Source organism: Oncorhynchus clarkii, chromosome 10 (genome assembly GCF_045791955.1).
Source record: "Oncorhynchus clarkii lewisi isolate Uvic-CL-2024 chromosome 10, UVic_Ocla_1.0, whole genome shotgun sequence".
Classification (NCBI taxonomy): Eukaryota; Metazoa; Chordata; class Actinopteri; order Salmoniformes; family Salmonidae; genus Oncorhynchus; species Oncorhynchus clarkii.
In genome coordinates, this window is record NC_092156.1 from 62,198,922 (window position 1) to 62,214,122 (window position 15,201).

At 43.1% G+C, this 15,201-nt stretch overlaps 2 protein-coding genes across 3 annotated transcripts in view; one reads left to right on the top strand and one right to left on the bottom strand.

The window, feature by feature from the left end:
- LOC139419784 (uncharacterized) overlaps positions 1–3,454 on the bottom strand; it is a 35,945-nt gene extending 32,491 nt beyond the window's left edge. Inside the window, exons 1-3 of the mRNA XM_071169770.1 lie at positions 2,906–3,454; positions 2,318–2,448; positions 1,015–2,115 (exon numbers count right to left, since the gene is read on the bottom strand). Of these exons, the coding sequence (XP_071025871.1) occupies positions 1,015–2,115; positions 2,318–2,448; positions 2,906–3,188 (1,515 nt within the window). The 5' untranslated portion in view covers positions 3,189–3,454. The remainder of the gene's footprint in view (positions 1–1,014; positions 2,116–2,317; positions 2,449–2,905) is intronic.
- LOC139418947 (uncharacterized) overlaps positions 1–13,144 on the top strand; it is a 349,701-nt gene extending 336,557 nt beyond the window's left edge. Inside the window, exons 1-3 of one of the 2 annotated variants that reach the window (XM_071168740.1) lie at positions 7,886–8,345; positions 10,407–10,537; positions 10,737–13,144. In XM_071168740.1, coding sequence (XP_071024841.1) covers positions 8,099–8,345; positions 10,407–10,537; positions 10,737–11,975 — 1,617 coding nt within the window. In that variant the 5' untranslated portion in view covers positions 7,886–8,098 and the 3' untranslated portion in view covers positions 11,976–13,144. Of the gene's footprint in view, positions 1–7,885; positions 8,346–10,406; positions 10,538–10,736 lie in introns of those variants that run through there. The other variant, XM_071168739.1, reaches the window with a different exon arrangement.
- Positions 13,145–15,201: the final 2,057 nt, after the last annotated feature.

A 15,201-nucleotide genomic window follows, 5' to 3' on the forward strand; every position in this document is an offset into this window, starting at 1 on the left:
GCAGATCGGCACAATATTTGTATCGGCTGGGAACGACAATAAAAGATGAAAGGTTCACATTGTTATATCAGCAGAACAGTGCTTCTATTGTATTATGTAAAGTGTTTATTCTACATGGACCTGTGACTATGTTTGAAAGTTTTCAAAACAATTTGTTTTAGAATATCTACATACATTTATCAATTACATTCTTCTCATATTACTCTTTAGGCTAATGATCTATTCAAAGCTTCTCTATATCTGCCTGTAGTTATTGAGCTCAACTTGCAGGAGGTTTGTTTGTTGTGACTGAGTGAGGGGAAAGCTGTGGGCAAGTTTCTGACACCCACATCAATCCACACACCCAAGCCAACTCACGTTTGGCTTCTGTCATGGCCACCAGCATTTCTTGAGGAGCAAGCCAAAAAAACAAGGCCAAATCAGCAGGTGTAATTCCCCTTTAAAGCATCACACAATCTAGTACATACAGTTGATTTTATTAAAACACTACATATATATTGAAAAATATGTTTAAAATTTCTACCAATCGATTGTTGAAATAACAGACGACTCTCGGGCGACCAACATTTCTTTTAGTCGGGACAGGCCAAAATTTAAACTGCAATCATTTTCTCATAAAAATTGTCTCGGGGGAAAAAATAAAGTAGTTGAATATACATCAAATAGCCTACACAGTACAAACACAATATGTAACAGACTTTTTAGGCTTAAATACAATGTCTGGATGCAATATTCTACCCAGGAATATTCAACACTGAAATCTGTTACTCTCGTCATTCCAAATGCATCTGTGGATCTTTTCAACTGACAATACTGAAAATCAACCTGTCTTTAATGCAGGGTTTGATCTAAACATCATAAGCTATTTAGTGGAATGGTTTTTCTGCTCCTCTCTGAGAACCTCTTCCCACATTGAGTAGAGGTGATCAGCCTTTCTCCCATGTGGACCTAAATGTGCATCTTCAGCTAGTTCTGATGGGAAAACCTCTTCTCACACTCGGGGCAGCTTTAATATTTCTCCCCTGTGTGGACCCTCCGGTGCCTCTTCATGCTGGACGAGTGGGAGAAGCGCATATGACACTGGGTACAGCTGAAGGGTTTCTCCCCTGTGTGGACCCTCTGGTGCCTCTTCAGATTGCCAGCCTCAGCAAAACGCATGTGACACTGGGTACAGCTGAAGGGTTTCACCCCTGTGTGGACCCTCTGGTGGATCTCCACCTTCTGGAGGCAGCTGAAGCCTTTGTTACAGAACATGCAGAGGAACCGTTTCTCTTTACTACTGCCTGATGTTGCTCCCCCTCCCCTCCCATTGGCCCTTTGGTCCTTTGAGTTCAATACCTGATCAAAAAGGATGCAGCCCTGTGAATCAGAAGGCCCCATCAACGTAGACACTGGGTCCCGATCCCTGAGCGTGTGTAAAGGGGAGTGGGTTGCGACGTTTGGATTTGTCTCTAAGCTTTCCCTGTAATCTAAGAAATCTCTGCCTTGTGAATGTCCTTCCCCTAAGTGAGTCTTGTCTGCATTCAAGGTCAGAGGAGAGTCGCCCTCCACTTTCACAGTCACTTCATCTATGACTATAACCCCCCCTTTCTTATTTAGGCACCCTTCAGAGAATCCACTACTACTGTAATGGTTCCAGTCCCCTCTGGACAGATCAGCCTGTGTGTCTAAACCCAAGGGCATGTTGTCAGGGTCCATCTCTGTTGCGTAAGAACAAGACGGAACATCCCCACCAGTGTCTAACGTGTCACCATCACAATCTCCACGGGAATGAACCGTTCTTTGGCTCTGGTGAAATACGGGTAAGTACTCTGAACCAGGAGCAGGAAGACAGCCCAGTGGCCCGAGCCCCAGTCTCTCTGGGTCTGATCTGTGGTCAGATCCTGTGTGTAAGAGCCTGTGTGTTGCAGTTAAAGTCTCCGTGTCTGTGTCTGACTTGAGGACGGTGTTCGGCGTTCCACTGACCTCGGTGATGCTGGGTCGGGTCGTACATGGCGCTGGGGCGGAGGTGGGGTCCTCCGCGGCTACAGGGGGCTCTCTAGTCTGGATGTCTCTGCTGTGCCGTGGCTCCTTCTCTCCTTTAGTCCTCTCCTGCTTGACCCCAGGACCTGCAGCCTGATAAGAAGAGAGGAGGTTATTACCGGTTCATGAGTTGAATTGGATAACAATGTCGTAAGGAAGTGTCACAAGCTTCCCTATGGCAGATAAATTACAATGTAATCAAGTGAATAGCTGAGTGGGAGCCTTTATGAAATAAACCAGACATATTTGATTTACAAAGTAACGGTAATATTTTATGCAAAGCTGTTACACTAACCTCTATCACAATAACGTGCTGGGTTGAGGTTCCACTCCCCTCATCAACAGTAATTGGTTGGTCATCTCTCAATGTATTGTGTCCCGCTGGCTTCACAAAGCTCCTGTGGCTTCCAGTGAGATGTCCTTCACCTGAGAGAGTTATTTGGGAGAAAAGAGGTGGTTAGCTTCTGTCAATGCTCAATGGTATATTGTACACCAGTGACAATGTCTAGAATTGTCAAGGATGTAAGGTGACACTTTAAATAACTTTTTGATATTCTATTTATAGATCAATTGATATGTTCCATGCATATATAGCCTCGTTATTGTTATATTCTTACCATTTACTTTTTAACTGCCTTTTTGAAAAAGGGCTCATAAGTAAGCATTTCACGGTAAAGTCTAAGCCTGTTGTATTCGGTGCATGTGACAAATAAGTTGATTTGATTTGCGTCATATTGTTTTCAATTAGTAAATCATAGGACATACTGGAACTGGTTAGAATATGATATTGTGTCTTTGAGCAAGATAGTTCCCCTGATTATTTAGCTATTTCATACTATCCAAAAACGAACGAAGTGTTAACCCAATTGGTTACAAAATGTACCTCTTGCCATTCCTCTGTATCGGTCGAGGATCTTGACACTACTGGGACGACTGGCGAGGACGCGCTCTCGCGTTGTCCTCTCTGCGCGCTCCCGTGCCACCTTCAGTTCCAGTAACTGTAGTTTCCTCCGCAATCCCCTGTTTTCTTTCTGGCTTTGAGTTACTTCCAGACGAAACACTGCATAGTCGTCGTCTACGAGTTTACAGATCTCTGCCACGGCTGCATTCGCTAGAACCTCCATGATGGAGGCTATCTGAGTGTGAAAACCCACACAATTGGCCATTGTTAGTTAACGTTACCACCTAGCTAGATATCATCAACCAAGCCCTGTCTGCCCTGTCTCCAACGCGAATTAACGACTACCTGTGGTAAGTATGTGATGCTGTGCAGTTCAATTGGTCATATTTTAAGTTCCATGGTGTTAATAAATGTCTAAATAACAACACTAAAAACGCTAACGTGAAAAGTGTTCTTGGTCAACGTTTACTTCCGTTTACTACTACTTCTTCTTCAATGGTATATTGGCTTTAAGACAATTTAGTGTGCATGTCGCCACCTACTGTGTGGGATGGAAACAGGATATATTCATACAGACGACCAAAATAAATAAACTAAATCAAACTACTTCTCTGTTAAAAGTAAAACAGATCTGACCCCTACACAGGCTCAAAATGATCAGAAGTCCAAACTACTTTTCTGCTGCAACCACAATAATGTCCAGTTTCTTTGACACTTGAGCCGTACAGTTTTGAACTGCTAATGAACGCCACCTGGCAGCAAAATTGTACTACAGGCTGTGGTGCATCCACTACAATATCTTCGTAAGCGTTGCTTGTTTTCTCACCTCTTTAAATTGCATAGGAAATTTGATTGAGGTGTCAAAAGTTAGCAGTCAATCTCCTTCACCCTTACAGGGCACTCCAGGAACTCGGTATCATGATCCCCACCACAATTGCAACACCGTTGTCCTTCTAAATCAAATAAAATGTTCTTTGTCACATGCGCCGAATATAACAGGTGTAGACTTGACCGTGAAATGCTTGCTTATGAGCCCTTCCCAACGATGCAGTTACATTCTTTTTTATAAAAATAGTAACGAGGAATAAAATACACAAGAGTGAAGCTATAACAGAGGGAACCAGATCAATGTGCAGGTGTACAATGTTTTGTTTTATTTATTTAACCTTTATTTAACTAGGCAAGTCAGTTAAAGAACAAATTATTCTTTACAATGATGGCCAAACCCTCCCCTACATTGTAGGATTTTTAATGAATTTATTTGCAAATTATGGTGGAAAATAAGTATTTGGTCAATAAAAGTTTCTCAATACTTTATCATTGCCAATAAAGGGTATATAACAGAGGTCAAACGTTTTCTGTAAGTCTTCACAAGGTTTTCACACACTGTTGCTGGTATTTTGGCCCATTCCTCCATGCAGATCTCCTCTAGAGCAGTGATGTTTTGGGGCTGTTGCTGGGCAACACGGACTTTCAACTCCCTCCAATGATTTTCTATGGGGTTGAGATCTGGAGACTGGCTAGGCCACTCCAGGACCTTGAAAGGCTTCTTACGAAGCCACTCCTTTGTTGCCCGTGCGGTTTGTTTGGGATCATTGTCATGCTGAAAGACCCAGCCACGTTTCATCTTCAATGCCCTTGCTGATGGAAGGAGGTTTTCACTCAAAATCTCACGATACATGGCCCCGTTCATTCTTTCCTTTACACAGATCAGTCGTCCTGGTCCCTTTGCAGAAAAACAGCCCCAAAGCATGATGTTTCCACCCCCATGCTTCACAGTAGGTATGGTGTTCTTTGGATGCAATTCAGCATTCTTTGTCCTCCAAACACGATGAGTTGAGTTTTTACCAAAAAGTTATATTTTGGTTTCATCTGACCATATGACATTCTCCCAATCTTCTTCTGGATCATCCAAATGCTCTCTAGCAAACTTCAGACGGGCCTGGACATGTACTGGCTTAAGCAGGGGGACACGTCTGGCACTGCAGGATTTGAGTCCCTGGCGGCGTAGTGTGTTACTGATGGTAGGCTTTGTTACTTTGGTCCCAGCTCTCTGCAGGTCATTCACTAGGTCCCCCCGTGTGGTTCTGGGATTTTTGCTCACCGTTCTTGTGATCATTTTGACCCCACGGGGTGAGAGCTTGCGTGGAGCCCCAGATCGAGGGAGATTATCAGTGGTCTTGTATGTCTTCCATTTCCTAATATTTACTCCCACAGTTGATTTCTTCAAACCAAGCTGCTTACCTATTGCATATTCAGTCTTCCTAGCCTGGTGCAGGTCTACAATTTTGTTTCTGGTGTCCTTTGACAGCTCTTTGGTCTTGGCCATAGTGGAGTTTGGAGTGGGACTGTTTGAGGTTGTGGACAGTTGTCTTTTATACTGATAACAAGTTCAAACAGGTGCCATTAATACAGGTAACGAGTGGAGGACAGAGGAGCCTCTTAAAGAAGTTACAGGTCTGTGAGAGCCAGAAATCTTGCTTGTTTGTAGGTGACCAAATACTTATTTTCCACCATCATTTGCAAATAAATTCATAAAAAAATCCTACAATGTGATTTTCTGGATTTTTTTCCTTCTCATTTTGTCTGTCATAGTTGAAGTGTACCTATGATAAATTACAGGCCTCATCTTTTTAAGTGGGAGAACTTGCACAATTGGTGGCTGACAAAATACTTTTTTGCCCCACTGTATATGTATTTTTAACATTGCTGGGAAAAGGGCTCATACGTAAACATTTCACTGTGAAGTCTACACCTGTTGTATTCAGCACATGTAACCAATACAATTTTATTTTATTTGAGATATGTACATAAAGGCAGGGTAAAGTGACTAGGCATCAGACTAGATAAGATTAAGAATAAAGAACAGAGTGGCAGCCACATGTGATGTGTGTGTGTGTGGTCGGTATGCGTATGTAGTGTGAATGACTACCTTACCTCTGTATCCCACACCTACAATTATCTGTAAGGTCCCTCAGTCGAGCAGTGAATTTCAAACACAGATTCAACCACAAAGACTAGTGAGGTTTTCAAATGTCTTGCAAAGAAGGGCACCTATTGGTAGATGGGAAAGAAAAGCAGACATTGAATATCTTTTTGTTCATGGTCAAGTTATTAATTACACTTTGGATGGTGTATCAATACACCCAGTCACTACAAAGATACAGGCATCCTTTAAAAAAAATTTTTTACCCCTTTTTCTCCCCAATTTCGTGGTATCCAATTGTTGTAGTAGCTACTATCTTGTCTCATCGCTACAACTCCCGTACGGGCTCGGGAGAGACGAAGGTTGAAAGTCATGCGTCCTCCGATACACAACCCAAGCCGCACTGCTTCTTAACACAGCGCACATCCAACCCGGAACAAGGACACCCCTACCGACCAAGCCCTCCCTAACCCGGGCGACGCTAGGCCAATTGTGCGTCGCCCCACGGACCTCCCGGTCGCGGCCGGTTACGACAGAGCCTGGGCGCGAACCCAGGGACTCTGATGGCACAGCCCTTAACCACTGCGCCACCCCGGAGGCCCCGCATCCTTTCTAACTCAGTTGCCGGAGAGGAAGGAAACCGCTCACGGATTTCCCCATGAGGCTAATTGTGACTTTAAAAAAGTTAGAGTTTAATGGCTGTGATGGGAGAAAACAACATTGTAGTTACTCCACAATACTAACCTAATTGACAGTGTGAAAAGAAAGAAGCATGTACAGAATAAAAATATTCCAAAACATGCATCCTGTTTGCAACAAGCAATAAAGTAATACTGAAAAAAAAGTGACAAAGCAATTAACTTTTTGTCCTGAATACAAAGTGTTATGTTTGGGGCAAATCCAATAAAAGACATTACTGAGTACCACTCAATATTTTCAAGTGGTGGCTGCATCATGTTATAGGTATGCTTATAATCGTAAGGACTGGGGAGTTAGCACAGGTAAAATCTGAGTGGAAAACCTGGTTGTCTGCTTTCCACCAGACACTGGGAGATGAATATACCTTTCAGCAGGATAATAACCTAAAACACTGGAGTTGCTTACTAAGAAGACATTGAATGTTACCGAGTTGCCTGTGTAACAGGGTTAGTTATGTTTCCACATGACATGGCAGAAATATGTATTTGATGTTTAGGTATTCCTATTGGTTGGTTGAATTCACAAATCAATAAGGTGCTATGCCATTGGTCATGCTTACAGATAGGTGGAGATGGCAAACGTTAATGCTTCCCAGTCGATTGACATGCAAGCGGTAGGTCACTTTCTGAAATACTGTATTCTATTTTCATATTTACAAGGTGTACGAGTTCATCATGTACATGTCCGTGTGTGTGTATATACAGTTGAAGTCGGAAGTTTACATACTTAGGTTGGAGTCATTAAAACTTGTTTTTCAACCACTCCACAAATTTCTTGTTAACAAACTATTATTTTGGCATGTCGGTTAGGACATCTACTTTGTGCATGACAAGTCATTTTCCCAACAATTGTTTACAGACAGAGTGAATTATAAGTGAAATAATCTATCACAATTCCAGTGGTTCAGAAGTTTACATACACTAAGTTGACTGTGCCTTTAAACCGCTTGGAAAATTCAATAAAATTATGTCATGGCTTTAGAAGCTTCTGATAGGCTAATTGACATCATTTATCAGAAGCTTTCCCCCCCCCCCCCCCCCCCCTAATTTCCTTAATTTTGTCAGAGTCAAATACTTTATAGGACAAACTTCGTCGGGATAGGCAACCGAAATCAATAATTATTGTATGTATGACGAATTTTTGCAAACAGATTTATTTATAGACTAATTCACTTGAAACAAATAGCCAAACCGAAAACTGCAGACATTACTACTATTACTGCCGCGATCAAACCGGCATAAAAAATAAATGAGTCAGCCAATAGCTTATTTTTTTGTGAACAAAATGTGCGATTCACACTCCGACCTGTGACACAGCGTCTAGTCGGCCGGAAAACAACACACATAAAAAGTAAACAGTGATCAAGAACAGTTTCCAGGTTAGCGTTGTTGTTTGGGGATTTATTAACACCCTGGAACTCAATATGACTCATTTAACTGCACAATATCACACACTTACCACATGTAGTATTTAATTCGCATTGGAGACAATACGTTTTCAATAGATGTTATTTAGGTAACGCTAGCTAGATACTAACGTTAGATAACTGTATGGTTTTTCACACTCAAATAGCCTCCATCATGGAGGTGCTAGCGAATGCAGCCGTGGCAGAGGTCTGTAAACTCGTAGACGACGACTATGCAGTGTTTCGTTTGGAAATAACTCAAAGTCAGAAAGAAAACAGGACATTGCGGAGGAAACTACAGCTACTGGAACTGAAGATGGCACGGGAGCGCGTCCTCGCCAGTCGTCCCAGTAGTGTCAAGATCCTCGACCGATACAGAGGAATGGCAAGAGGTACATTTAGCAGAAGGCCAAGGCTGTAAATATATGCTTGTCGCCTCCTGCACATGATTTCAGTTGTGTGTGAGCGGTCCAGCTGCGACATCATCGCTCAGAGAGGTCATCCCTTTGAGTATCCATGCTGCCACCTACCTATATGTAAATCAATATCTCAGTGCAGTGCATCTCCCAGGAAAGGTGGTGGTTTCGGAAGGAGTGGACATTTAGAAAGGAACCGTATAAGGAGATGTGGGGTTTTCGAAAGGTGCCACTCAATACGTAATTTGGGTTATCGGACGTTAGTCATGGTCTGCAGAGATGACAGCAAGGATTTGGAGTTAATAAAAAAATATATATATATTGTGAGCTGTGTCTTTGAACGTTACCTACCGGTAGCCATGTTAAGTTAGGCTAAGTTTTTCGTAAATGTAGATAGTATCTAACGCTATCAATCAAATGTATTTATAAAGCCCTTCTTACATCAGCTGTCACAAAGTGCTGTACAGAAACCCAGCCTAAAACCCCAAATGGCAAGCAATGCAGGTGTAGAAGTACAGTGGCTAGGAAAAATTCCATAGAAAGGCCAGAACCTATGAAGAAACCTAGAGGAACCAGGCTATGAAGGGTGGCCAGTCCTCTTCTGGCTGTGCCGGGTAGCGATTATAACAGAACATGGCCACGATGTTCAAATGTTCATAGATGACCAGCAGGGTCAAATAATAATAATCACAGTGTTTGTCGAGGGTGGAACAGGTCAGCACCTCAGGAGTAAATATCAGTTGGCTTTTCATAGCCGATCATCCAGAGTATCTCTAAAGCTCCTGCTGTCCCTAGAGAGATGAAAACAGCAGGTCTGGAACAGGTAGCACATGCGGTGAACAGGTCAGGGTTCCATAGCCGCAGGCAGAACAGTTGAAACTGGAGCAGCAGCACGGCCAGGTGGACAGGGGACAGCAAGGAGTCATCAGGCCGGGTAGTCCTGAGACATGGTCCTAGGGCTCATGTCCTCTGAGAAAGAAAGGAAGAGGGAGAGATTTAGAGAGAGCATACTTAAATTTACACAGGACACCGGATAAGACAGGAGAAGTACTCCAGATATAACAAACTGACCCTAGCCCCCCGACACATAAACTACTGCAGCATAAATACTGGAGGTTGAGACAGGAGGGGTCAGGAGACACTGTGGCCCCATCCGATGATACCCCCGGACAGGGCCAAACAGGGAGGATATAACCCCACCCACTTTGCCAAAGCACAGCCCCCACACCACTACAGGGATATCTTCAACCACCAACTTACCATCCTGAGACAAGGCCGAGTATAGCCCACAAAGATCTCCGCCAAGGGGGGGTGCCAACCCGTACAGGAAGACAACATCAGTGACTCAACCCACTCAAGTGACGCACCCCTCCTAGGCACCAGTAAGCCAGTGACTCAGCCCCTGTAATAGGGTTAGAGGCAGAGAATCCCAGTGGAGAGAGGGGAACCGGGCAGGCAGAGACATCAAGGGCGGTTCGTTCCTCCAGTTCCTTTCCGTTCACCTTCACACTCCTGGGACAGACTACACTCAATCATGGGACCTACTGAAGAGACGAGTCTTCAATAAAGACTTTAAGGTTGAGACAGAGTCTGCGTCTCTCACATGGGTAGGAAGACCATTCCATAAAAATTGAGCTCTATAGGAGAAAGCCCTGCTTCCAGCTGTTAGCTTAGAAATTCTAGGGACAGTAAGGAGGCCTGCGTCTTGTGACCGTAGCGTACATGTAGGTATGTACGGCAGGACCAAATCGGAAAGATGGGTAGGAGCAAGCCCATGTAATGCTTTGTAGGTTAGCAGTAAAACCTTGAAATCAGCCCTTGCCTTAACAGGAAGCCAGTGTAGGGAGGCCCTGGAGTAATATGATTTTTAAAAAATTAACATAACTTATAAAGAATGCATTAATTTTACAATGCATTTTTTATTATTGAATATTGTGTTACCTTACATCCTTGCCAATTCTAGGCAGTATCAATAGTGTACAATATAGCATTGATAGTAGCTAACCTAACCACCTCTTTTCCCCCAATCACTCTCAGGTGAAGGAAATCTCACTGGAGGCCACAGGAGCTTTGTGAAGCCAGCGGGACACAATACATGGAGCGATGACCAACCAATCACTGTTGATGAGGGGAGTAGAACCTCAATCCAGCACGTTATCATGATAGAGGTTAGTGTAACAGTATTACATCAAAATTACAGTACATCAAATGTGGCCAGTTTATTTCAGAAAGGCTCCACTCAGCTATTCACTTCCGTACATGTAACATCCTCATTTATCTGTCAGAGGAGCTTGTGAGACTTCCTTACTACATTGTTATCCAATTAAACTCATGTACCGGTAATAACCTCCTTTCTTCTTGTGTCAGTCTGCAGATACAGAGGCTGCAGGTCCTGGAGGATTGTCTCTGGTCAAGCTTGAGAGTTCTGAAGGAGAGGAGGACCCACGGCACAGCAGAGACATTCCTACTGGTGCAGCTGGCGCGCCCCCTGTAGCCATGGAGGACCCCGCCCCCCTCCCAGTGCAGCCCAGGACCCGATGCAGAATCACGGAGGTCAGTGGAACGCCGAACGCCGTCCTCAAGTCAGAGACTGACACCGAGACTTTAACGGGGCTGGGACAACTTGACTCTCCTCCTGCTCGCTCAGAGTATTTACTTTATGGTAACATGAGCCTGAGGACGGTTCTGCCCCTTCAGGACTCATGTGACGTGTTACAGACTCAGAATGACCCGTCCTGTTCATATGTTACAGAGACAGAGATGATACCTGGTGACATGCCATTGGTTTTGGATACACAGACTAATCCAATGAGAGGGGACTGGAACCGGTACAGTAGTAGTGTATACTCTGAAGGGTGCCTAGATAAGAAAGGGGAGGATCTGGTCATAGATGAGGTTACTGTGAAAGTGGAGGGTGACCCTCCTCTGACATGGAATGCAGACCAGACTCACTTAGGAGAAGGTCACTCGCAGGGCAACACCAGTGACTTCTTAGACTACAGGGAAAGCTTACAGACAAATCGAAATGTTGCGACCCACTCCCCTTTACACCCAGTGTCCACATCAATGGCACCTTTCGATTCACACGGCCACGTCCTTTTCGATCAGGAATTGAACTCAAACGACAGGGCTAGAGCGCAGGCTCAGGAAGGGGAAGCAACATCAGACAATAGTAAAGAGGAACGGTTCCTCTGCATGTTCTGTAACAAAGGCTTCAGCTGCCCCCAGAAGGTGGAGATCCACCAGAGGGTCCATACAGGGGAGAAATCCTTCAGCTGTACCCAGTGTCACATGCACTTCGCCAAGGCTGGCAACCTGAAGAGGCACCATATGGTCCACACAGGGGAGAAACCATTTAGCTGTAGCCAGTGTCACATGCGCTTCGCCCAGGCTGGTGACCTGAAGAGACACCAGCGCGTCCACACAGGGGAGAAACCCTTCAGCTGTAGCCAGTGTCACATGCGTTTCACCCAGACTGGTGACCTGAAGAGGCACCAGAGGGTCCACATGGGAGAGAGGCCGTTTGCCAGTACGCACTGTGGGAAGAGGTCCTCAGAGAGGAGCTACCTCAGGATGCACCAGCAGATAAACCATTACACTCTATAACATAGAAAGTAACCATTCCACACGATAGCTTCTGACATTTAGATCAAACCCTGATTTAAAGACAAATATACATTTTCATTCTTGTACGCAGAATATATCCACATATGCATTTAGAATAACGAGAGTAACAGATTTCAATGTTGAATATTCCTGGGTAAAATATTGCATCCAGACATTGTGTGGAACAACTTCCTAATATTGAGGTGTCGAAAGCGTTCCACCGCATGCTGGCCAATGTTGACTTGCTTACCACAGTTGTGTCAAGTTGGCTGGATGTCCTTTGGGTGTTGGACCTTTCTTGATACACATGTAAATTGTTGAGCGAGAAAAACCCAGCAACGTTGCAGTTTTTGACACACGGTGTGCCTTGCACCTACTACCATACCCCGTTCAAAGGCACTTAACATTTTTTGGTCTTGCCCATTCACCCTCTAAATGGCACACATACACAATCCATGTCTCAGTTGTCTCGAGGCTTAAAAATCATTCTTTAACCTGTCTCCTCCCCTTTTTCTACACTGATTTTTAAGTGGATTTAACAAGTGACATCAATAAGGGATCTTACTCACCTGAATTCACCTGGTCAGTCGGTCATGGAAAGTACACTAATGTTTTGTACACAGTGTATATCCACCATGATGGGCTTCACAGCAACAGTAAACATGTCTAGACAGGAGAGATGCTTGTTCAAACTTTAGAACTTCAGTTGATTGCTATAGCGCCATCTTGAGCCAATCAGTGTAATTTTGGAAATGCCAGGTCCCGGTTTCCCAAAATGGTTCTGAAGATGACAAGGAAGAGAGTGGAGAAGAGAAAGATGCCCGTCACCTTTATGAATTCAGCCACTTATTTTGATAACTAGCAAGTTAAGCTTAGGCAAATTGTGTTTTTCACGCAGGAAATATCTTGCTGCATTTTGTAAACGCAGATCTAAAATGCTTATTGTAATCTCTGTCAAATGCAAGATTGACTTTAAGCGAAACATTAGGAAATGTCGCTGGCTACATTCTTTCTGTGATAAACATTAGAAAGACTATGGCCACGCATCGCTTTTGCAAAAAAAAATACCTTGCTTTTTCATTCTAAGTTCATTTATTTGTGTGGCTGCCAGTCAAATAGCTTTGCACTTCTGTTGTCATCTGATGAAAATGAAGCTATTTTCTCCCGAATGTGTTTCACTAATGTATTTATTGTGAAGGAAAACTATAGTTGCACGTCCCTGATCACTCTATTGAAGTAAAAAAGCACTGACTTTCAATATAAAACGCGACCCCTGTCTACACAGCTGGACTCACCTGCTCCCGCTTTCTCCCGTTGTGCTATTTGCAAACCAACTGTTTTGGGGAACTGCGGTAAGCTTCATAATGTAAAATGATGTCTAACGAAGAACGCTATATGCTTTATCTCCTAACGTATTGCGCAAGTTGACTGCAGGTACATGCTTAATAGGATCAGACCCGTTTTTAAAAATGTTCGCCTAAAATGAGATACCCAAATCTAACTGCCTGTTCAGGACCTGAAGCAAGGATATGCATATTCTTGATACCATTTAAAAAGAAACACTTTGACGTTTGAGGAAATGTGAAATTAATGTAGGAGAATATAACACATTAGATCTGGTAAAAGATCATATAAACAAACAAAAACATGTTCCATCATATTTTCGGGAATGCAAGAGTTGTTGAGTTAGGATTCTGTGTAATTTAGATGTTGTCCACAAGATGGCAGCAGTGTGTGCAAAAGCTTCAGACTGGAGGGGTGAAGCCAGAGACAGCAGTGGGGTCAAACTGTAGAACACAGTTTCTACATTTGAATATAGACATGTATTTTTTCTAACAAAACTACACTACACTTTATCTCTGGAACCCTCAGGATGACAAATCAGATCAAGTTTACTAAATGTAAGTACATTTTTTTTTTTTTACTTTCGAGGTGAATGTATCAAACCAGTTGCCGTGATGTGTTTTGTTGTGTATTTCTGTAATAGCTACTGTAAATTGGACACTGCAGTAAGATTAACAAGAATTTAAGCTTGCCCATATAAGACATGTCCCGGAAAGTTGGCTGTTGTATATAATGTTTTCTAGTCACATTATCGAATATTGAGCAACAACCCTGCCGGTTTAGGGACACCAATCCCATAGAGGTTTAAGTAGCTACAAATATAAAAAATATATTGAAAAACTGCAAAGAAATAGTTAATACGGTATTGATAAACCATTCTGTGGCTATTTCCAAATACCCCAGTATACACGGTTTACCTCCCAAGCCTAGTTCTTAAATGTTTTCTACACTCGGTGTATTAGGCATATACTGACAAACGCCGAAAAGGTCTGTTATGTATTGTGTTTGTACTGTGTAAGCTATAATGATGTTCACAAATGCCTATTTCATTACCTCCATTCAGTACTTAATGTTTTTTCAAGACAGGAGGCATCAGAATATGAATGCAGATTTGTAGTTTTTTTTTATTATTATTTTATTTCACCTTTATTTAACTAGGTAGGCAAGTTGAGAACAAGTTCTCATTTACAATTGCAACCTGGCCAAGATAAAGCAAAGCAGTTCGACACATAACACAGAGTTATACATGGATTAAAACAAACATACAGTCAATAATACAGTAGAAAAATAAGTCTATATACAATGTGAGCAAATGAGGTGAGATAAGGGAGGTATAAGGGCAAAAAAAAGGCCATGGTGGCGAAGTAAATACAATATAGCAAGTAAAACACTGGAATGGTAGATTTGCAGTGGAAGAATGTGCAAAGTGGAGATAGAAATAATGGGGTGCAAAATAAATAAATACAGTAGGGGGAGAGGTAGTTGTTTGGGCTAAATTATAGATGGGCTATGTACAGGTGCAGTAATCTGTGAGCTGCTCTGACAGCTGGTGCTTAAAGCTAGTGAGGGAGATAAGTGTTTCCAGTTCCAGAGATTTTTGTAGCTCGTTCCAGTCATTAGCAGCAGAGAACTGGAAGGAGAGGCGGCCAAAGGAAGAATTGGTTTTGAGGGTGACCTGCTGGAGCGCATGCTACAGGTGGGTGCTGCTATGGTGACCAGCAAGCTGAGATAAGGGGGGACTCCTGTGGTCCGTCTTCAGTTTCTCAGTGATAATTTCCCTCACTTTGTCCTCAGACTCCATCCAGGTCTCTTGGAGATTCTGCAATTCCATCCACAACGTTGTTCCGCCTTGATTGTCCCTCGAGATAATATGATTTCTCTG